The sequence below is a fragment of the Ornithodoros turicata genome, chromosome 1 (assembly GCF_037126465.1).
Source record: "Ornithodoros turicata isolate Travis chromosome 1, ASM3712646v1, whole genome shotgun sequence".
NCBI classification, from domain to species: Eukaryota; Metazoa; Arthropoda; class Arachnida; order Ixodida; family Argasidae; genus Ornithodoros; species Ornithodoros turicata.
Window position 1 is genome coordinate 324,249 of NC_088201.1, and position 22,531 is coordinate 346,779.

The window sequence follows — 22,531 nt, forward strand, 5'->3', positions numbered from 1 at the left end:
CCTGAATGCATACAGTTGGATATATCTGGTTTCAAATGTTTTACTCAGGTTTACAAAGAGGATGTGAGAGCCGGTGGAGTAATGATTTATGAAATGAATGGAGCGAGCGCTACGAATGTTTGTCAGCAGCCAGAAGCGGGCTCTTTTTATGAGCGTTACATTCTTTCTTTCCCCTCTTTGATTACTTCAACTCAAGCTACCACTTGTAACATATCCTTGACTGTTTCGGAAGAGAGGAATATGGAAGTCAGATCAGAACAATAATCAGAACAGGGATTTAGATGCATTCGCGGCTGAGATTACTGACTTCGAGACACTTGACTGTGAATGAGAACTAACTTAATGAGAGACATGTCTCGACTACAACAGAACTTTCATAATACAAGCACCAATTGCAATGACTCCCGGTGGATCCTGCGTACGTATGATGATTTTGGGATTCACATGCACTCGCGACATCTCATACTTCTCCTATGCCTGGCATGCACTCGCTATCTGGGAATTTGTTCCGCCTATATCTGTAGAATATGTAACTAAGAATTTAAAAAAAATGCATAGTCCACATTACACATGATTTTCACATAGTTCTACGCAACCCCAGACATAGGTCTACGTCTATGACAGAGTGGCGTAGACGCAGGCGAGCTGGTGGACAAAATTCATTATGAAAAATGCCTGAGCGTGGGGCACGAAGAAGATACAAAGGCCAAACAGCTCAAGTTTATAAGCTTGCAGAATCACACAGCTATCAGCTTGAGTTTGAATGTAAAAAGAAAAGAAAAACAGATATGATACAGGTACGCTCCAGTTTTCTTCGTGCGGTCGGTGCGTTTTATAACAGTAACGTGGTCCAGGCTTTTATTTTTCCCGTTCCTCGGGCTGTGCATTCTCAGATATTGCACGGAAACAGGTGGAAGATCGTGCACAACGCATATAATCACATTCTTCGCCTAACGAGTCTACTCTAAAACTTTTCCTCCCTGTACCACCAGGGGAGAAAGGCGGCGCTAGTGTCGCGCTGTCAGTCCAGGCGAACGTCCCTATATAAATAAATTTGGTCTCAGTGGGGAGGAATATTTTTAACATACGCAAGAAATTCTGCATACTGCCTTGGAGGTGGAGTACAGGACGAAACGGTGAGGACTGTGAAGAAAACTTGTGAAGAAAAGGAGAAATGTTTAGAAAAGCAGCAGAAATCGCTGTGCAGATTGTCATTCAAATGCGACAGCCTTTGAGAGCTAATCCCTGGCATTTCGACGGGGATGACGCCGAAATAAATAATGTAAAAATAAAACTTTCAAAAATTAATTTCTTAAAGATCAAACTTGCAAAATAAACTCTTCAATATAAATCATGAGAAAATCCACGCTGTCGAAATAAACTTCGAAAAATAAACTTTGAAGAATAAACGCTTCGAAATAAATCCTTGAAAATCGATGGTCTCTGATTGGTGGACAGCCGTCGGCTCTACGCCCGCCGCGAAAAATAGTGCACTCCTCGCACTTGGGGCTAGCCAGGGCTAGAACTATGAATGAGGATTTCGCTAATTTGCTGATTTGTCGGCTGAGGATTTTTCTTTTTTTTTTTTTTGCCGTGTATCCTGGCCGGCTTTATCTCTCTCTCTTCTTCGTGTGTGTGTGCGCACTTTCTTGGCCTTTCTTTTTACCAGTGCGAATGACCGTCGCCGCGCAATCCGTCCACAACACCGCCATAGCCTTCTTCTCCGTCCCCCTTTTCCGCAAGCCTATTAGCCTCGTTCACAGCTCAAGGGTCAAGAGTGCGTGTCCTGTATTCATACGCGCATCGTCCTCATCACTTTATAACTGGATATTCCGAAATCCTAAGCTGTTATTTGAAGAAAAGTAATTGATAACAGTACAAACATGAGTAAGAAACATCATAATAGCATGTTCCGCCGAAAAGAACATCGTGTCGCCCATAAACTTTCATACGGAACATTACCTTCCTAGGCCTAACCGTGATTTATATTAACAACGTTTATTTTGAGGGCGTGAATTTTTAGGCGGGTTATTTCAGAAAATGATATTTTTATGCGATGCTAATGATAATTTTAAGCGTGGATTTTTTAATGTTTTATTTTAAAAGATTTATTTCGGCGTACAGCCCGACGATGGACAGTAGAGGCATCTGAAGACTAAACTAGGTCATCACTAGCTTGTCTATGCTCCTGCGTGTCTTCCCATTTCGCCTAATGCTTTTTAGCGGATTATCTTGCCATCCCTTAGCAGGTTCACCGACCTCGAACTGCAGGAGTCCCGCCTACTGATCCGTGTCAGGTGAGGAAATAAGGCGACACCCGGCGTGCTGCCAAACGTGATATTCGCATCTTCACCTAACTCTGCAGCCTTGAATTGATGCATTTTTTAGTTCTTCCTGAAAAGTTAATGTGAGAACTTGGTTATTCTATATGGGGAAGTCAAAGTTAATTACCGATTTATCAATTTCCTAGTTGCAAGATGGTGTTAATTGTGGGGTTGACGTAAACCAGTTAAACTCGTTGCATTTCGTATCTGTGTGATAACAATGAGGTCTGTATTAATAATTCATATTCACCAGGATTTATTTATTTATGTAAATACCTCAAAGAGCCCTTAGGGCGATACATGAGGGGGATACGTACAATATATGCAACATCAGTACATGAAACAGCACATACACTGCACAAAATAGTTAAGGTAATAACAAAATTCACACACATACAAGAGATGAAATAATGCTTTCTCACTAAATGTGTAGATATGATGCCAAGTTTCTACGGAAAGTTTGATGGTTAGGCGAGGTGACTAAGGACTGAGGAAGGTCATTCCAATCGGTAATCGTATGTGGAAAAAAAGAATACAAAAAGTGGGAAGTGTGACAAGTGATTGGTTCAACCTTACATGGGTGGTCTAATCGGCCTGAGATGTAAGGTGCAGCTGTGATGAAAGATGGTTGTATAGATGGGCTGGAATAAAATTTGTGAAAAAGGGAAAGACGGAAGAAACTTGTGCGAGTTACGAGAGGCGGAAGGTCCAGAGATGCTAGAAGGATAGGAATAGTCTGAAAGGATGAAACGAGTGGCGCGGTTTTGAACGGACTCAAGAAGGCAGATGAGGTTAGCATGGTGCGGATCCCAGACGCTTGACGCATATTCAAGCCTGGGCCTAACTAGTGTTAGGTAGGCCAAGCGCCTGACATTGGAGGGTGCGCAACGAAGGTTACGGCGTATGTAGCCGAGTTTCTGATTGGCATCACGCACAACACTACGGATGTGATCCGACCAGGAGAGATTGAGTCCTAAGTATTTATACGAAGACGACTGTGGTGTAGGAGAATGGCCAACGTGGTACTGGTAAGGGAGCGGTGACCTGGAGCGAGAGAACTGAACATAGGAACATTTAGAAGAATTGAGAGAAAGAAGCCATGTGGAGCACCATGAGAAAATTGAACTTAGGTCTTGCTGAAGGCATAATTGGTCAGAAGAGGATGTTACGAAACGATAGACAACACAGTCGTCGGCAAAACGCCTGACACAGGATGAGAGTCTACCTGGCAGGTCGTTAATATAGATGAGGAATAATAGTGGGCCAAGGACGGAACCCTGTGGGACACAGGAGGGTGGGGTTGATTTGTTCCCTAATTTGTTCGCTCACAAATGTAACCCGTGCAAGAGTGAAAATATCGTTTTCATTCAAATTTTTTCTAAAAATGAAAAAGGCAGCTCTCTTTTCAGCACCTCACTTTTTTTTTCTTCAGATTTGCAGCTCTATTCAATATGCATTAGATGTCCCACTGTATTGAGGTATGACATGATGTTCCGTTCGCCATTTTGAAGTTGTAGCATCTGTAGTTTTTCATTGATGACGCCGTAGGCCCTCCTCCTGCGTGGAGGCATGTGGCCGGAAGTAAGCATTGTCTGCTCATTTATCTGCTGGTCCCTCTGCATTGGGCAATGGCGTTCGCGGCGGCCTGTGGTGCGTTCGTCGTCCGCCTTCCTGGGTTGCCCCATGCCTTCGTGTTCCCTCAACTCTTTACCGTCCATTTCCTTGTCCAGTCTCTAGGGGAACGTATCCATTTTTTACGTTAAACATCCGTCCATCCATTCATGAATAAACGAAAAAGTTTAACTCGATAATAATCTATTCGTTTTATTATTAGTGGTATCGCGCACATCTTCATATGCAAATGGTTTCGGACAACGTAAGTTTGTTGCCGGACATTCATTTCTCGCAGACGTCACCGTCGGGGCGGGGCGTGTAAGTAATGCACACTTGCCGGCAGTCCTTTTCGCATAATGAGATTGCACGGAATTGCCTAGAATTGTCACGGAAGTTAGCAACGACTGTGTACCAAGAACTCAAATTTTAACTTTCATTTCGCGGTCAGCTGGGGACAATTTGTCCGGGCACATTTTTATTTTTCGGCCTTCTGGTTTTCGGTCTTATGATTGTTCGGTGTTTTAATTTTTCCCAGAGTTTGGGTGTGCATGGAAAAAATCCTGATTCAAATCTTTCTAGCCACTTGGAGTTATGTAATAATGGACCTTTTCCATGTACGTGTCGAAATGTCATATTTTCACCCCAAATAAGCACTTTTGGGCCTCGAACGTCTGCGCAACCTTACAGCGATTATCTACCCCCAAACGTGGTACACGTGGCTGAGCATGCGCATTATATGCTTACTCGGGAAAGGTCCAGATACACTAAGGAGACTTCCGAGAGAGGCTTTGGCGATGTGGTGACGGTTACGTGTTTTGATATGGTACTGTGTAGCTATTATTTCCCTACATGTTGGAGGATATGTCGGTTAGGTTCTATATTAATGCTATGTGTTGATCGTGTTGATTCTAATTATTTCCTTATGTCTGCGCTATTCACTTCATAAGAAACTGATTAATTAAAATTGTGTCATGTTGGAATATTAAACTTAGCTTCCATACTGTACTCGAAATTACTTACATCTATCAGGTTCTCACGTCTCAGACTTTTTATAATAAAACTTGTAATTTTGATTGTAATCGTATTGATTAAGAATATCTTCTTTGATTAAATGTGCTACTGCATTTTAATTCTGATTCATTAAAAACTTGTATGTATGATTACAGTTAATAAAAAATCTTGTGTTTGATCTGTGATATCTATTCAATACTATTGTATCGTACCTGTAATAAGTATATTCTTTGTTACATGTATTGTATTGTGTTTCTTCTGCTTCAGGTTTTTTGGCTGGGTTTTTCTCCTCCACACAGAGTCACAGCATAATTCCTTGCACTATTGACTTTTAATAAATATATTTTCACTTGTACTTTTGTGTATGGCTATCCTTTGCATGTCTATACTTGCATGTAAACCGCCCACTGCACACCTGTTGTACCGGAAAAAATTTCGGAGGGAACTCGGCCCAGGTGGGAAAATGGCGAAAGTAGTCGGCCCAGGCTGAAAAATACGCTACGATAAGCGCACGCGCAGCCCTCCCCCCCACCGGTAAGCGCGCGGAGAACCCTCCGCACACGCGCCGCCCGGGAAAAAATACGCGGTGAAGTCGGCCCAGGCGCGCCCGTAACTCTCATTGCCCGTTACGCCCAACTATCTTTTACTACTAACGTGCCAGTCCGAAAAGCGTCACCATGTTTATTGGGGGGAAAGACACGACGCCAGGGGCGACGCAAATATGGCAATGGTTCCGAAGCTGCTGCGCCGGTGTGTCGTTGCACCACTTTCGCCCTAAAGCCAAGCATAGCTGGCGTTCCAATTCAGAATTCCAGTACAGTGAATGCAGTTGTATGGTGTGAATACAGGGTCACTAAATAAGCTTCGCTTCAGAGTATCGACACTAAGGGCCATCTTGTTTCCGTATCATCCCCATCAAAGACAGCTAACGTAATGCTTCCTGTGGGATAGAGAAGCGCGATAATCTCGGGGATGTTAAGGTGAGCTCAAGGCCGTCAACTGCAAACGAAAGAAACATTTCACCCGCGCACGATAAATGGCATCGTGCGCGTGGAAACAAGATGGCGCTCTTGGTACTCAGTGTATATGTACATGGTTTTCTTGTGTCCAGACTCAGGCTTTTGCATTATGGAGTTTATCAGAGGCCACTGCTGCATCGTACTGCCATTCTTGAACGCATATGTATCCTGCACAGGTATATTCCTTCCTGGAGTGATCTGTGGAAATTGCATTTTTCACCTGTCTTTATACAAATGAGCCAAAACATTGTGGAAAATATTTTATTCTGTAGAGCCAAATAAATCTCTGGACGCATATATACACGCAGTCCTGATGTCACATGATGGAACAAAGCCCCGAAAGTTCGGCACCGCGCTGCACGGGAGGCAATACCCTGGGTTCTTCTGACGTCACTGGAGCCCGGAGTGCAATGACGTCAGACTCTTGTTCCGATGGGGTTTCGTCCATATTGTCCTGTCCGTCGCCATCGCTTCTAGCCTGCAGCTGCGACCCTTTTAATATAGCTGCACAACTTAGCAGCCTAATGGATGGGCTATTCATAAAGCAACTATTTCGTTATCCACAAAGCCCCAATTAACCATGCTGCTGTTTCCCCCACTGTTGCGGGCATCAACCGTATGAAATTAGGTTTTACTTCGCAGGAAGACAACTACAGCATGGTACATGCATAAAACTGACACCAAATACTATCTTTCAAACAGAACCACTCGGTAAGAAATTACGAGGCGATTGTTTTAAGGGCGGCTCACATTATTCTTTTTCTTTACAATCGGTTGGACTGTAGCTTCAGCAGTACATTTGTCCATGTATTCAGATGTTTTTGTACCGGCCTCCGTGGCTCAGTCGGTAGCGTGTTCGCCTTCTGATCCCGAGATCGCGGGTTCGAACCCGGCCGAGGACGCCAGCAACTTGGTGGCAGGGTACAAGTTGCTTAGACACGCCGTCTTCCGCGAGGGACGTTAAATACGGGGTGCCGTGTGATGAGCTTTCATCGCACGTTAAAGAACCCTCAGGTGGGCAAAAGCAATCCACAGACCGACCGCTGTGGCGTCGCTCATGATCTCAGTTGTCTCGCGACGTAAACACCCAATTATTATTATTAAGATGTTTTTGTTTTTTTTTTTTACCTCACACGAAAACATCTTTACGACACTGAGACTTAAGACACAGCGTTTTAAGAATATTATGCTAAACTACCCCGCAGTACTTTGATTTACAACAGTTTCTCTTTGGTGCACATGACCGACGATGTGATGGACACATGGTGTACTTCCTTCCACATTTCATAGAATGGACATTGTCGTCTGCCAGCGATGCCATGTGAAGTGCCCTCCTGATAATTTATGGATTCTCACGTTTGATACAAAGAGAAGACTGACGCACGAAGAAAGTCACAGTCTTGCGTCGACATAACATAAAACCAAGAGATAGAACAACGATTTACTGCGTAGGTTACAAGCTTTCGCCCAGAGCATGGACTTCTTCAGGTATGGTACAGAAGTCTGAGGAACACTTATAAGACAACAAGAGAGAAGCGAAAAAGACGGCACCTCAGACAAAGAGAAGGGCCCAACGCGCTGTGCCTCACTTCCGGTCAAGAGATCCAACCGGTCACGTGACAGGCGCGTCAAGAGATCCATCGAGCCAGGAGATCCAACATGCCACGTCACAGGCGAGCCAAGAGACCCACCGAGTCAAAGCACACACAAAAGTAAGCGAGAAAAACCTGAGGTTGTGCTCTAGGTTACGGCGGCCCCTGCAGGGCTTAAAGTTGCCTTTGCACTTTTATGTTCATTGGCGCTTAAGTGCCGTCAACACGCTATGCCAGAACGCATGCTCCTTACCAAGAACCGTGGGCTGTGGGGCTTAAACCTTGTCGCGTTCTGTTCATTGGCCCCAACCAGTGCGTGGTCCGTGGCGAGGAACCGACCGGAGTAACAACGGCCTCGATACGTGTGACGCCATCTCTCGTTAAGAATAGAAGAATATTTTTCCGATGCACTGTAAATATTCTTTCACATAACAGTAACAGTGGTGGAACTGACAAATTGCTGTTCGTAGTAGCTCTTGCAGCAGGAAAAATGTAGTTTTGTAGCAGGTTTCGCTGCTTTTGAAGCAGAGAGCCCTAATTCTGTTGCAAAGAGGAGAACAACATTGGTGGTTCTACTGGCGCCATCCCGGAGCGGTACATAGACGTCCTGACAGGCTACCCATCTCTACAAGTATATAATGCTGTTACAAGCCAACCTCGCTTGCCCTGAAACAATTGTCAACCCTCCAATCACTATGCTTTCTTTCCAGTTTTATGACAGTCAATGGGTCTCAATGCCATACCGGACTTGTCTCAGTAAGCTGCAGTCTGCACCAAAAAAACGACGCTCATCGTCATTTTAACGAGGTTTTCCATTTGGGAGAAAAATATGTGCAGCAGAAGCTCAGAATCGTGAACCCCACAAATAGACGAGTTCAGAAAATCCCAGTGCTCTTTGCGCACGCATTGCATCCTGGGCGCTTGCTGAGCGGGGGAACCAAGAATAATCCTTCACATTTCGCTTTCGCTGACCTTCACACCTCAAGGACAATGGATTAGTAGGGAAGAAATCGGAACAGTTTGCGGGCCGTCCGTTTCTTTCGTATTAGTAAACTCCCACAGTTCAAAGCGACGCTAAGCACTCTGGGATTTTCTGAACTCGTATATTGCGCAGAAAAGGCACCTTGGCCATGAACTTGTTGTCATTCGAGGACTGTCTCAGATGATGTATAGAACCAGATAGAGACCTCCTGTGGGACAGTAATACCGCTTTCAGTCCTGGAAACTGCTAGATCAAGAGCCGGACGTCAGCCAGCGCAAAATCACAATGCAAAGAAAGATAATCTGACTGAACTTGACACGCTTGCTCTGCGACGCGGAGTTCTCGAACCAGTGATAACAATCGAGAAGAGCAGCTTCCACATGGCTAGACGCGGCAAGTCCACGACCGAAAGCATTATACGCAAAGAGGAAGAGGAGCTGGATTCAGTTGTTGTTTGAGCTCAAGACGCTTCATGTTGAAACAGGTACGACGTGGTCCTAGATGTAAAAAAAAAAAAAAAGAAAAACACGCTACCGAAACAAAGCACCGTCTTATGAGGGCGTCCGCCTTTGTTTTTATATCGAGACTGAATGGGAATGTAGTTTCCATCATCGGGCTTCCTCTAGCAGCCTTGCTGGTGCCTTGCGCGGCATTAGCTTAAACTTGCTATTGTTCTGGCTGTGTGAATTGTAACTGCCAAAAACGTGGGAAATTGCTTGAATCCTAGCACAAGTTTTATGTAAATGGAATCGCTTGAAACAAAACGAAAGTTACGAGTGCGTGTTCTGGCTCGAGAATCCGAATCGTTAGAACAAGGCGCGAGCTGTTTCATTAAGCTCTCACGCGACTCAAGACCCAATGGCGATCTCTAGTTGGAAGACATGAGTGCTCTTAAATCGGATTTTTGATAGGGACATGACGGCGATTTAACGATGACATTGAACGCGCGTTTCAAGTGATCAGCGAGACGCGTTGCCACGATAAAAGTAGCATTATTACAATTTTTCGGTTTCTACGTCCAGAGTTAGTTTTTGTAGCAGCCTTGGTGCAATTCTTCAAAACAAAAAAAACCAAAAAAACGGCCATCTGTAGCAGCATGTAGCAGGATTCGTGCATTGGCGCAATTTGGCGCAGCAGTTCCTCCACTGCAATAACAAGCGTACTCTCACACATACATTCGACCGATTAGATATTGTACAATCTATGAAATGGCCACCACAACATCCCCACATGAGACTGCATTTAAAATGGCGGCAGTGGTCTTTTCGGTATTTTCTACGGCGAGTGTCTGACTAATAATGAATCATAAATATGAACACACCGCGAAGCTTCCGAAGAATGAAACTTTGTGCCAAATAAATGTCGTGGCGGCCATGTTTCAGCATGGTTGAGGAGTCCCCGAAAGAGAACCAGAGTCGCTCCCTTCTCTCCCAACTGATCTATCCAGGTGTGCTCAACCGGTTCCCGAAAACTCTCTACTGTTGAACATGAAAGAACTGGCTGAGGATGTGGGTTCGAGTCCTACATCTGGCTAACCTTTTCAGTGACTTTCATCTTTCATCGTTACTCTCTACTGTCTGACCGTGTTTCTACTTTCTCTCTTCTGACCTCTACTTTCCATTCAACACTGACCTCAACCCGAAAACGCAGGGTATACTAGACTTGTGATTTTGTGTCAATCGGCGTCAGCAAATTAAGGGAAAAGTGGATATAAAAAGCGCAAGTCAGGGTCTTGGTATTCGCTTCTTTGCTGCAAGTCAACAGGAAACCAGGCGCTTTTTAATAAACATTAACTTGGGTCCGCCTGTGCCCTCCAATCATCGGTCGAAACCAGTATAGAAGCACGCAGTGTTCGAGGCAAGAAACGTGACGGTTTGCAGGGAAAGCTCCACAAATGGCGAGCTGTCTGTCGAGTGTGCCATAGCCATACTGCGGGACAACTTGACGGAGTACATAGAACCCCTGATTGACCGCTGTGCCGACATCGACTGCCGTCCCAAGACCTGGAAGTGGACCTCGCTGACGGAAGACCCCACATAGTCTACCCCAGGAACTTGACTACCCACTAAGGAATTATTTAGTCCTTTCTGGCATTTGTGCTTCAACAAGGTGAGACGTTGGGCGTGTTGGAAACACAGAAGAGCGCATTTTGCATTTGTGTTTTCAATTGAATTTCAACATCTATTTATACCGCACATAAAACGACTGCCTCGTATTTAAATCCGAGTAATTTCTGCAGAGCGCATGTTAGAGTTAACGACGTAATACAGAGGGGTCAAGAGATCTCCCCGTCTCTTTGTAGCCATGCATCAACTTGTCGGCGCCCTCCTATAACAAGTGGTCTCTGTCTATCTGCCGTGGGAGTTCCGGAATGCAAAGTTGGACCGCTGTAGACGTTGAGACCAACGCCTACAGCGGTCCACTGTAAAACTTTGCAATCCAAAACTCAAATGCATGTACTACTGTGTAAGCGTAAAAAAAGCGTGCAGTCCACTTGGTCGTCGTTATTCTGCCGTAACAAAAAGCGTCGCGTCATGGTTTGGAAAGATGTTACTTTCAGGGAAACACAAAAAGGGCTGCATCCTTTGTGATGTATCAAGAAGCCTGACAATGCCGCCTACGATGACTGGACAGCATTGTCATTCTTGAGAGAGAAACCGGAAATTCCTAGGTCCTTTCCATCACAAATGATGTTCCTTGTGTGTCGAAATTTTTGCACTTGCCTTTTAAAGGGACTATCGCATCCGTCGATTCCGAAACTACTGTGCCGTTTTGCTCCGCATTCATCACTGATGACAACGACGAAAATCCGATGCGAATAGACGGTATCCGACGGTACGAACAACCCATCTTGTAGCACTCCCGAAAACCTACCGGCATTTCGCCATCTCTGAGGCACGACAGCCGGGAAGAGAGCACTAGTTGGCAACGTGACATTGTAGAAATTATGCAGCAAAAAGACACACATAGAGTCAGTCATCGTTGTGTGTCTTTTTGCTGCATAATTTCTACAATAAAGGGAAAGAACCTTTCGACTGTCCTACTTGCCACGAGCTGTTGACTCAACATTACCCTCAGGTGTGGTTATCATCGCAACGTTTGTTTAGGTTTGCGGCGATTAGTTAAAGACGTATGCTCGCCGATATCGCACAGATGCGATGCTGTTATCTCAGTGATATACGCGAAGGTGGCCGCGTTCACTGAGTGGGGCATTTTAGACATGGTGATAAAACAAATCAGGACGTACTCGACAACCTTCGCGTGTATATTGAGATAACGGCGTCGCATCCAGCATACACCTTCACATAATCGCCGCAAACGTTGCGATGATATAACCACAGCTGAGGGTAACGCAGCAGTTCCTGGCAAGACGGACACCCCACAAGTGGGACAGTCGAAACGCTCTTTCCCTTTATTTCTTCTAAGCACCGCTAGGGTGGCTCTCGCCACGCACCACACTGGCTGCACAGTACTCCACCAGTCGGAGGCGCGTTCAAGTTAACTCTGCTTCAAACTGTACAACAGTTCTATCGCGTGTCATGCTTCATATATATCCTGTTCCAGTATCTTATTGGCGTTATAAGACGCGGGTTTCAAAAGGGAATGCAAACAAAGTAAGAGAGCGCGGCATTCCTTTGGTAGGCGTCACCATTTGAAAGTTGGCTTCACGTGACACTTCCGGGTATTGCGGTCAAGCGCACTTCAACGAACGCTTATTGTTGCTTAATCGTACGTTTATACAGAAACCGACACTGAAGATTTTTGTTTAAGTTTAATTTATACAAGCTTTCGCGTGGAGGTCCACGCTTCTTCAGGTACAAAGTGAAGTGGTGACACGCGTATAGACATACACACGACTAGACGCATAGTGGTTAGAGTGATCGCTTTCCACGCCGTGACTGGGAGGTGACACGGGTTCGAATCCTGTCACTGGCTGTGCTGTCTGAGGTTTTCACTGGGTTTTCAAAAGACTTTCCAGACGGCACAGTTCCCCCTGAAGTCGGCCCAGGACGCATACTCTCACACCAAATGGTCTGAATCTTAGTCCTGGCTCAGCTCATGTAAATTTGATAGTTCTATATCTATATTTATTTGTGTACAATTCTTGAATCTTCGCTTCAGTCATCGTCTGGCCCTCAGTTACATAATCCGTAACCTTCCCTTTTGTCCATTCTCCTGGGCTCCCCTTTCCGCGACACTAGGTTGGCGAGCCTTTTTGTTCACAATAACACCCTTTACTGTTCTTAAACTGTTAGAGGTCACTTATCCGTCTGCCCAGCAATTCACTGTACACAGACATGTGGCACCATGTCTCCTTTCCCTTACTTTGCACAGCATTGTGTTTAGTCGTGTATATGTCTATACTATACAGGGTGTCCCAGCTAACTGCAAACATATTTAAAAATATATATATATATATAACACTTTTTCCAAGATGAAATCAATTGCAATATAGCATATGCTGAAGGGCACTCCCTAGGAGGGCATTAGCAAAGTCCAAAGGCAATGTCTTAATTACTTTCATTAATTAAATTTTTAATTATAAAAGCTACAAAGTTGTCCCAATGAGAACATCTGTTCCTTTCGGTCACCTGATATCGTAGCCGTTTTCAGAACAAAAATCCGTTCGATAGATCGCCCGAAAAAAATTAGTGAAGGAACGCCATTTTTTTCTTTATTTTGTTCATTGCGCTTCTTAGAAGACGCGTCTTTCCTTCACCCTCAATGTGAGAGGGAGAAAGAGCACACTATCGCCTCTCGCGTCCTGGAAAAAGATTAAAAGGAAACAGAAAATGCAACCCAAGATAAGGCCAGTTCCGATAGAGTCACCCGATACATTTGTTTTTGTTTTGTTTCCGCAAGTTAAAGCTCATCTTCGACGCATGAGGCGGCACTGTTCTCCTTTCCCCTCTCATTGGGGATGAAGGAAATACGCGTCTGCGAAGATGCGCAATGAACAAAATAAAGAAAAAATGGCGTTCCTTCACTAATTTTTTTTTTTTTGCGGGCGATCTATCGAACGGATTTTTGTTCTGAAAACGGCTACGATATCAGGTGACCGAAAGGAACAGATGTTCTCATTGGGACAACGTTTTTATAATTATAAAGTTAATTAATGAAAGTTGATTAAGACATTGCCTTTGGACTTTGCTAATGCCCTCCTAGGGAGTGCCCTTCAGCATATGCTATATTGCAATTGATTTCATCTTGGAAAAAGTGTTATATGTATTTAAAAAAAATATGTTTGCAGTTAGCTGGGACACCCTGTATATACTTATGCGTGTCACCATTTCACTTTGTACCTGAAGAAGCGTGGACCTCAACGCGAAAGCTTGTATATATTAAACTTAAACAAAAATCTTCAGTGTCGGTTTCTGTATTTTGTTTATGTAATCTACAGGACTCCTCTCTTCGTATACGCTTAATTGTACGTTTCTAAATTGTGCGGAACTTTTCGATTCATTTATTTGTGTTGCTAGAAAGCGAACTTAAACCTGACATCATATACTTTGTTTAGTGATAAACTAGGTTAGATTAGAGCGGCTGTGGCAGCTGATCTCGGCCACCCAACTTCATTATCGGAGCGGCTTTGGGGGCAAGGCAAGCTGCCATGGCCCTATTAATCTAACCTAACTGCACTAAACTAACCCAAGACATTATAGACTTTGTTTAGTGTTAAATTAGGTTAGATTAGTGCGGCTGTTGCAGCCGGCCTCACCCTCCCAACTTCATCATCGAAGCGGCTTTGGGGGCAAGGCAAGCTGCCATGGCCCTATTAATCTAACCTAACTGCACTAAACTAAGACATCATAGACATTGTTTAGTGTTAAATTAGGTTAGATTAGTGCGGCTGTGGCAGCCGGCCTCACCCTCCCAACTTCATCATCGAAGCGGCTTTGGGGGCAAGACAAGCTGCCATGGCCCTATTAATCTAACCTAACTGCACTAAACTAACCCAAGACATTATAGACTTTGTTTAGTGTTAAATTAGGTTAGATTAGTGCGGCTGTTGCAGCCGGCCTCACCCTCCCAACTTCATCATCGAAGCGGCTTTGGGGGCAAGGCAAGCTGCCATGGCCCTATTAATCTAACCTAACTGCACTAAACTAAGACATCATAGACATTGTTTAGTGTTAAATTAGGTTAGATTAGTGCGGCTGTGGCAGCCGGCCTCACCCTCCCAACTTCATCATCGAAGCGGCTTTGGGGGCAAGACAAGCTGCCATGGCCCTATTAATCTAACCTAACTGCACTAAACTAACCCAAGACATTATAGACTTTGTTTAGTGTTAAATTAGGTTAGATTAGTGCGGCTGTGGCAGCCGGCCTCACCCTCCCAACTTCATTATCGAAGCGGCTTTGGGGGCAAGGCAAGCTGCCATGGCCCTATTAATCTAACCTAACTGCACTAAACTAACCCAAGACATTATAGACTTTGTTTAGTGTTAAATTAGGTTAGATTAGTGCGGCTGTTGCAGCCGGCCTCACCCTCCCAACTTCATCATCGAAGCGGCTTTGGGGGCAAGGCAAGCTGCCATGGCCCTATTAATCTAACCTAACTGCACTAAACTAACCCAAGACATCATAGACATTGTTTAGTGTTAAATTAGGTTAGATTAGTGCGGCTGTTGCAGCCGGCCTCACCCTCCCAACTTCATCATCGAAGCGGCTTTGGGGGCAAGGCAAGCTGCCATGGCCCTATTAATCTAACCTAACTGCACTAAACTAAGACATCATAGGCATTGTTTAGTGTTAAATTAGGTTAGATTAGTGCGGCTGTGGCAGCCGGCCTCACCCTCCCAACTTCATCATCGAAGCGGCTTTGGGGGCAAGACAAGCTGCCATGGCCCTATTAATCTAACCTAACTGCACTAAACTAACCCAAGACATTATAGACTTTGTTTAGTGTTAAATTAGGTTAGATTAGTGCGGCTGTGGCAGCCGGCCTCACCCTCCCAACTTCATTATCGAAGCGGCTTTGGGGGCAAGGCAAGCTGCCATGGCCCTATTAATCTAACCTAACTGCACTAAACTAACCCAAGACATTATAGACTTTGTTTAGTGTTAAATTAGGTTAGATTAGTGTGGCAGCCGGCCTCACCCTCCCAACTTCATTATCGAAGCGGCTTTGGGGGCAAGGCAAGCTGCCATGGCCCTATTAATCTAACCTAACTGCACTAAACTAACCCAAGACATTATAGACTTTGTTTAGTGTTAAATTAGGTTAGATTAGTGTGGCAGCCGGCCTCACCCTCCCAACTTCATTATCGAAGCGGCTTTGGGGGCAAGGCAAGCTGCCATGGCCCTATTAATCTAACCTAACTGCACTAAACTAACCCAAGACATTATAGACTTTGTTTAGTGTTAAATTAGGTTAGATTAGTGTGGCAGCCGGCCTCACCCTCCCAACTTCATTATCGAAGCGGCTTTGGGGGCAAGGCAAGCTGCCATGGCCCTATTAATCTAACCTAACTGCACTAAACTAACCCAAGACATTATAGACTTTGTTTAGTGTTAAATTAGGTTAGATTAGTGCGGCTGTGGCAGCCGGCCTCACCCTCCCAACTTCATTATCGAAGCGGCTTTGGGGGCAAGGCAAGCTGCCATGGCCCTATTAATCTAACCTAACTGCACTAAACTAACCCAAGACATTATAGACTTTGTTTAGTGTTAAATTAGGTTAGATTAGTGCGGCTGTGGCAGCCGGCCTCACCCTCCCAACTTCATTATCGAAGCGGCTTTGGGGGCAAGGCAAGCTGCCATGGCCCTATTAATCTAACCTAACTGCACTAAACTAAGACATCATAGACATTGTTTAGTGTTAAATTAGGTTAGATTAGTGCGGCTGTGGCAGCCGGCCTCACCCTCCCAACTTCATTATCGAAGCGGCTTTGGGAGCAAGGCAAGCTGCCATGGCCCTATTAATCTAACCTAACTGCACTAAACTAAGACATCATAGACATTGTTTAGTGTTAAATTAGGTTAGATTAGTGCGGCTGTGGCAGCCGGCCTCACCCTCCCAACTTCATTATCGAAGCGGCTTTGGGGGCAAGGCAAGCTGCCATGGCCCTATTAATCTAACCTAACTGCACTAACCGAAGACATCATAGACTTTGTTTAGTGATAAATTAGGTTAGATTAGTGCGGCTGTGGCAGCCGGCATCACCCTCCCAACTTCATTATCGAAGCGGCTTTGGGGGCAAGGCAAGCTGCCATGGCCCTATTAATCTAACCTAACTGCACTAGACTAACCCAAGACATTATAGACTTTGTTTAGTGTTAAATTAGGTTAGATTAGTGCGGCTGTGGCAGCCGGCCTCACCCTCCCAACTTCATTATCGAAGCGGCTTTGGTGGCAAGGCAAGCTGCCATAGCCCTATTAATCTAACCTAACTGCACTAAACTAACCCAAGACATTATAGACTTTGTTTAGTGTTAAATTAGGTTAGATTAGTGCGGCTGTGGCAGCCGGCCTCACCCTCCCAACTTCATCATCGAAGCGGCTTTGGGGGCAAGGCAAGCTGCCATGGCCCTATTAATCTAACCTAACTGCACTAAACTAAGACATCATAGACATTATTTTGTGTTAAATTAGGTTAGATTAGAGCGGCTGTGGCAACTGACCTCGGCCTCCCAACTTCATTATCGGAGCGGCTTTGGGGGCAAGGCAAGCTGCCATGGCCCTATTAATCTAACCTGACTGCACTAAACTAACCCAAGTCATTATAGACTTTGTTTAGTGTTAAATTAGGTTAGATTAGTGCGGCTGTGGCAGCCGGCATCACCCTCCCAACTTCATTATCGAAGCGGCTTTGGGGGCAAGGCAAGCTGCCATAGCCCTATTAATCTAACCTAACTGCACTAAACTAACCCAAGACATCATAGACTTTGTTTAGTGATAAATTAGGTTAGATTAGTGCGGCTGTGGCAGCCGGCCTCACCCTCCCAACTTCATCATCGAAGCGGCTTTGGGGGCAAGGCAAGCTGCCATAGCCCTATTAATCTAACCTAACTGCACTAAACTAACCCAAGACATTATAGACTTTGTTTAGTGTTAAATTAGGTTAGATTAGTGCGGCTGTGGCAGCCGGCCTCACCCTCCCAACTTCATTATCGAAGCGGCTTTGGGGGCAAGGCAAGCTACCATGGCCCTATTAATCTAACCTAACTGCACTAAACCCAAGACATTATAGACTTTGTTTAGTGATAAATTATGCTAGATTAGAGCGGCTGTGGCAGCTGACCTCGGCCTCCCAACTTCATTATCGAAGCGGCTTTGGGGGCAAGGCAAGCTGCCATGGCCCTATTAATCTAACCTAACTGCACTAAACTAACCGAAGACATCATAGACTTTGTTTAGTGATAAATTAGGTTAGATTAGTGCGGCTGTGGCAGCCGGCCTCACCCTCCCAACTTCATTATCGGAGCGGCTTTGGGAGCAAGGCAAGCTGCCATAGCCCTATTAATCTAACCTAACTGCACTAAACTAACCCAAGACATTATAGACTTTGTTTAGTGTTAAATTAGGTTAGATTAGTGCGGCTGTGGCAGCCGGCCTCACCCTCCCAACTTCATTATCGAAGCGGCTTTGGGGGCAAGGCAAGCTACCATGGCCCTATTAATCTAACCTAACTGCACTAAACCCAAGACATTATAGACTTTGTTTAGTGATAAATTATGCTAGATTAGAGCGGCTGTGGCAGCTGACCTCGGCCTCCCAACTTCATTATCGAAGCGGCTTTGGGGGCAAGGCAAGCTGCCATGGCCCTATTAATCTAACCTAACTGCACTAAACTAACCGAAGACATCATAGACTTTGTTTAGTGATAAATTAGGTTAGATTAGTGCGGCTGTGGCAGCCGGCCTCACCCTCCCAACTTCATTATCGGAGCGGCTTTGGGAGCAAGGCAAGCTGCCATGGCCCTATTAATCTAACCTAACTGCACTAAACTAACTCAAGACATCATAGACTTTGTTGAGTGATAAATTAGGTTAGATTAGTGCGGCTGTGGCAGCTGGCCTCTCCCTCCCAACTATCGAAGCAGATTTGGGGGCAAGGCAAGCTGCCATGGCCCTATTAATCTAACCTAACTGCACTAAACTAACTCAAGACATCATAGACTTTGTTTAGTGATAAATTAGGTTAGATTAGACTTCATTACCGAAGCGGCTTTGGGGGCAAGGCAAGCTGCCATGGCCCTATTAATCTAACCTAACTTCACTAAACTAACCCAAGACATAATCAACTTGGTTAGTTTAGTGATAAGTTAGATTAATGGGGTCATATGGCAGCTTCCCTTGCCCCTCAAAATCCGTTTCAATAATAAGGTGAAGCCGCCTTGCAGATTGGCAACGGCAACCAGAAGAATACACTGGTTTCGTTCCAAAAATGGCGAAAAACCAGCAAAAATCACTCTGAACAGCGAAGAAACGAAGAGTTCAGCAACGCGCGGCGTTCCTTCAAGTGGGCTTGCCCGCAATACAGAGAAGTGTTAGGTGAAGCCAACTTTCAAATGATGACGACTACCAAATGAATGCCCTCCTTTCTTTGTTCAAATGCATGTAGGCATTCCTTATTGTATTCAAAGCACAGGGCGCGGTGATTTCGATTTTGCGTAAGAAAATTACATTAACCTAGTGCACCGCTGCATTGTTATCCCATCCCAGGAGAAATTTATACCGTTTAGTACAGCCCGTTTGAGAACTATAGTTATATCGTAGAACGTGAAAAAAAAAAAAAAAAAAAAAAAAACAATGTACAAGTTTCCGGCGATGCAGAATCAAAAACAACAAAGACGGTTAAGAGCATCAACTGTTTACTATATACATAAAAACAAGACTTTCGTGCAGTCGGCTGCACTTCTTCAGGTTTGAAGAACCTGAACCAGAAGAACCTGAAGAACCTGAAGAAGTGCAGCCTACTGCACGAAAGTCTTGTTTTTATGTATATAGTAAACAGTTGATGCTCTTAACCGTCTTTGTTATTTTTAACTATAGTTATAGTTCACTTTATACAGCAGATACATTTTGGTACAAAATAAAAGCTTAGTACGATTGCGGTTGTTTCTATGAAACCTGCTGTGATACTCACCGTTACGCACTAGTGAATCAGAGTTGTCGTTATTTGAGCATCTCCCACATAACTGTCACGTTAGGTTGCACTGCATTTCATGTGACCGTTTAGCAGACAGATAATCCTCTTCAGATGTGTCCCTCAGAGCCCTGAACCATCTGCAGGAAACTTGCAGGTTCGGATGAAATGTAGATGGCACCGGATCAGGAGCGTGCGCCACCAATTTTCTTCGCACCGATCACAGGGTGGCCACACTCGAGTCGAGGTACAACGTCAAAGGATACCATTTATTTGGTAAATATCGTTGTTTCGATTTTTACAAATGCACTCTTGCCATCGATGTTGCCAAGAACCGCTTGTGCAGTGATAACACACTGCTTGAGGTTTGTCCATCAATGAAATTATATTAGTGCTCTCTTTCTGCCTCAGCAAAACATATTTTAAATTCGACATCCAAGTGTACAAGCAAATAGAAGGATGTCCCATGGGTAGCCCAGTTTCTGTTCCAATGGCAAACCTTGTCATGGAACACATTGAGGATAAAATTTTTGACTCGTTACTGTCAGGTTTTATAAATGCTATTTAGATGACACGTTGGTAATTTTACGTCGTGGAGATAAGACCTTACTTAACAGTGTCCATCCTAACATACAGTTGACGATAGAAAAGGAAAGCAATTCCCAGCTTCCTTTTCTTGATGTTTTAGTTACTCGTAATGAGCGTCTATCACGAGCCCTGTGGCTCGGATCATGCTCCTGAACACAAACGTGCCATGGTAAGGTCACTTTATACTCGTTTGGACGCGAGTACGTACCAGTGTTGTACCTGCTACCAAAACAGAGTAACGCAATACCGCTATACCCACTACTCCACAAAATAGTAGCGCAATACTAGTGTCATTACAAATTTGAAAAATAACGCGATACCGCTACCAATTAAAAGTAACGTAAATACCATGCCTCTACTTTTCCACTACCATACCCTTCTTAGGCAACACATTATCGTAGGCACCTCGTTGCCGAATGTGTCTCAAGACGGTCCAGTATTTATGCAGTCACTTACAATGTAGATATATTATTTGACGTTGAGCTTGCAATGATAGTGCTTTGTTGGAGACGACAGATTGAGCAGTTCTGCTTGTGGTCAAGTGGAGCCATCATAAGCTAACTCTCATTGAGTCCTCAATAACTAGGTATCATGTTGTAAAAAGATGAAACGTTGGGGAGGTGTGTTAGCTTAGCTCAATTAGCCTTGGACCAGTAATCCAGAATATGTGGGTTCGAGTTCTACAGATGGCTAACCTTTTCAGTGACTTCCTTCTTTCAAAGCCATCATGTTTGCTCATGTTTTCGCCAGGAACAACGCCTCCAGGAGAGCCTTCTGAGTGCTCGCAATAATTAGGAGAATCATTTCCAGAAAAAAAAATATCATGTAACTTTTCTCTAAACATGACAATCAATGGGACCAATCAATGGTTTAAAATTAATCCGTTAAGTACCACCACCAAGCTAGTGTGCAAAGAGCATTAATAAGCATATTTGACGACGTTTTGACGTCCCGAATGACGTTATTATTTATTCATACTGTTTGGCTCATATACCAGCAGAGTAACATATTTAATGTGAGAAATTAACTAGATCGCGTTCGGCAACCTGTGTAAGCTAAGGTAATTCTATCTTGCCAGAAATGCTTCACTTGTGGCACAAACATCTTAAAGGAAAGTCGGCGATACGTTTGGAGTGTGATGACTATCTCTCGTTGCATCTCCGATATATTTTTCGTATTCCCATTCAAGACGACAACGATAAATGGTTGAGAAATGATGGTGACAATACGAACAATAAATTTGCGAAAGACAGTTTGAAATGTGATATCAACACGCTCACACTAGCCTTGCAACTAGCGAACTATGACGGAAACGCATTATATGGTGTTATATATACCTGTTAGTGTTTCGCAATGTGAGCTAAAATGTTATCTGCTATCAGGTGGCTTTCTGTGCCGTGTTGCTGGTCATGCAGAACAAACAAAAATTATATTCCTAAATATTCGACTATGCTTAGATTATGAGAGTTAGTGAAGCTAGGATGGTCACATCAGACTGCCTGATTAACAAGTAACTAAAAAGAGTAACAAGGAAAAGATTCTGCTTCACCGTTGTCGCTTTTTTGCTCCCATATTATAAAAAGTAGCAGTAACGGTAGCGGAGAAAGAGTCCGCCACATTTGTAGCGGAAATACTTTTCCCAATTTAAAAAGTACAACACTGGTACATACCACGCAAAGGAGGCCAAACAACTGCTCATTAGTGATATCCTCACCAAAAACCATTATCCCCATTAATTTTATCAAAGATACTGTCTCAAGAATGGAAGCGCCCTCCTCCTTATGTCCGCAGTTTGTCAGAGTTGATACAGAGGAACCTAAAACCGTTGGGCATTGCAACGTAATGTACTTTGCCACCCCAAGGACTCTGCCCCACATGTCTCAATCTGGCATTGTTTACAAAATATAATGTACATTGGAGAAATAGGAATAAAGGGAACAGAGAAAAGCGGCAGAGAAAATGCCGAACCCAACTTGTCCAATACGTGTTGAAAACCAGATCATTCCTTTGATTTGGATAATGCTTTAGCTATGGAACAAAGATGGGGGGATAAGGCATTCACAGTGAAAAGAATGCATGTAACAGCCACAAGGGGCCTCTGCCTATTTGTTACGAGGGTTTCAAAGATTTCCCACACTACCTACCTCAACATTTCGTTGTGTTCATGCTCATGAGGACGCCTATACAGGAGTCCAAATGTCCTATTGCTTTTGTTTTGTTTCTCTGCTATGTAAGCCAGTGTAAAAAATCAATATACTGAAAAATAAGAGAGAGGAAGCCGCCCGTGTGGACCAAGTTCCGTGACAGCA

General features: G+C 44.3%; 1 protein-coding gene across 6 annotated transcripts in view; it reads right to left on the minus strand.

Annotated features, from left to right (window-relative positions):
- Nucleotides 1-2,569: 2,569 nt before the first annotated feature.
- The window catches only part of LOC135377207 (pre-mRNA cleavage complex 2 protein Pcf11-like), a 98,079-nt gene continuing 78,117 nt past the window's right edge, over nucleotides 2,570-22,531 (minus strand). For 4 of the 6 annotated variants that reach the window (XM_064609500.1, XM_064609495.1, XM_064609494.1 and 1 more), the window contains one exon: nucleotides 2,570-4,057. In XM_064609500.1, coding sequence (XP_064465570.1) covers nucleotides 3,767-4,057 — 291 coding nt within the window. In that variant the 3' untranslated portion in view covers nucleotides 2,570-3,766. Of the gene's footprint in view, nucleotides 4,058-6,241; nucleotides 6,453-22,531 lie in introns of those variants that run through there. The other 2 variants (XM_064609497.1, XM_064609496.1) reach the window with 2 other exon arrangements.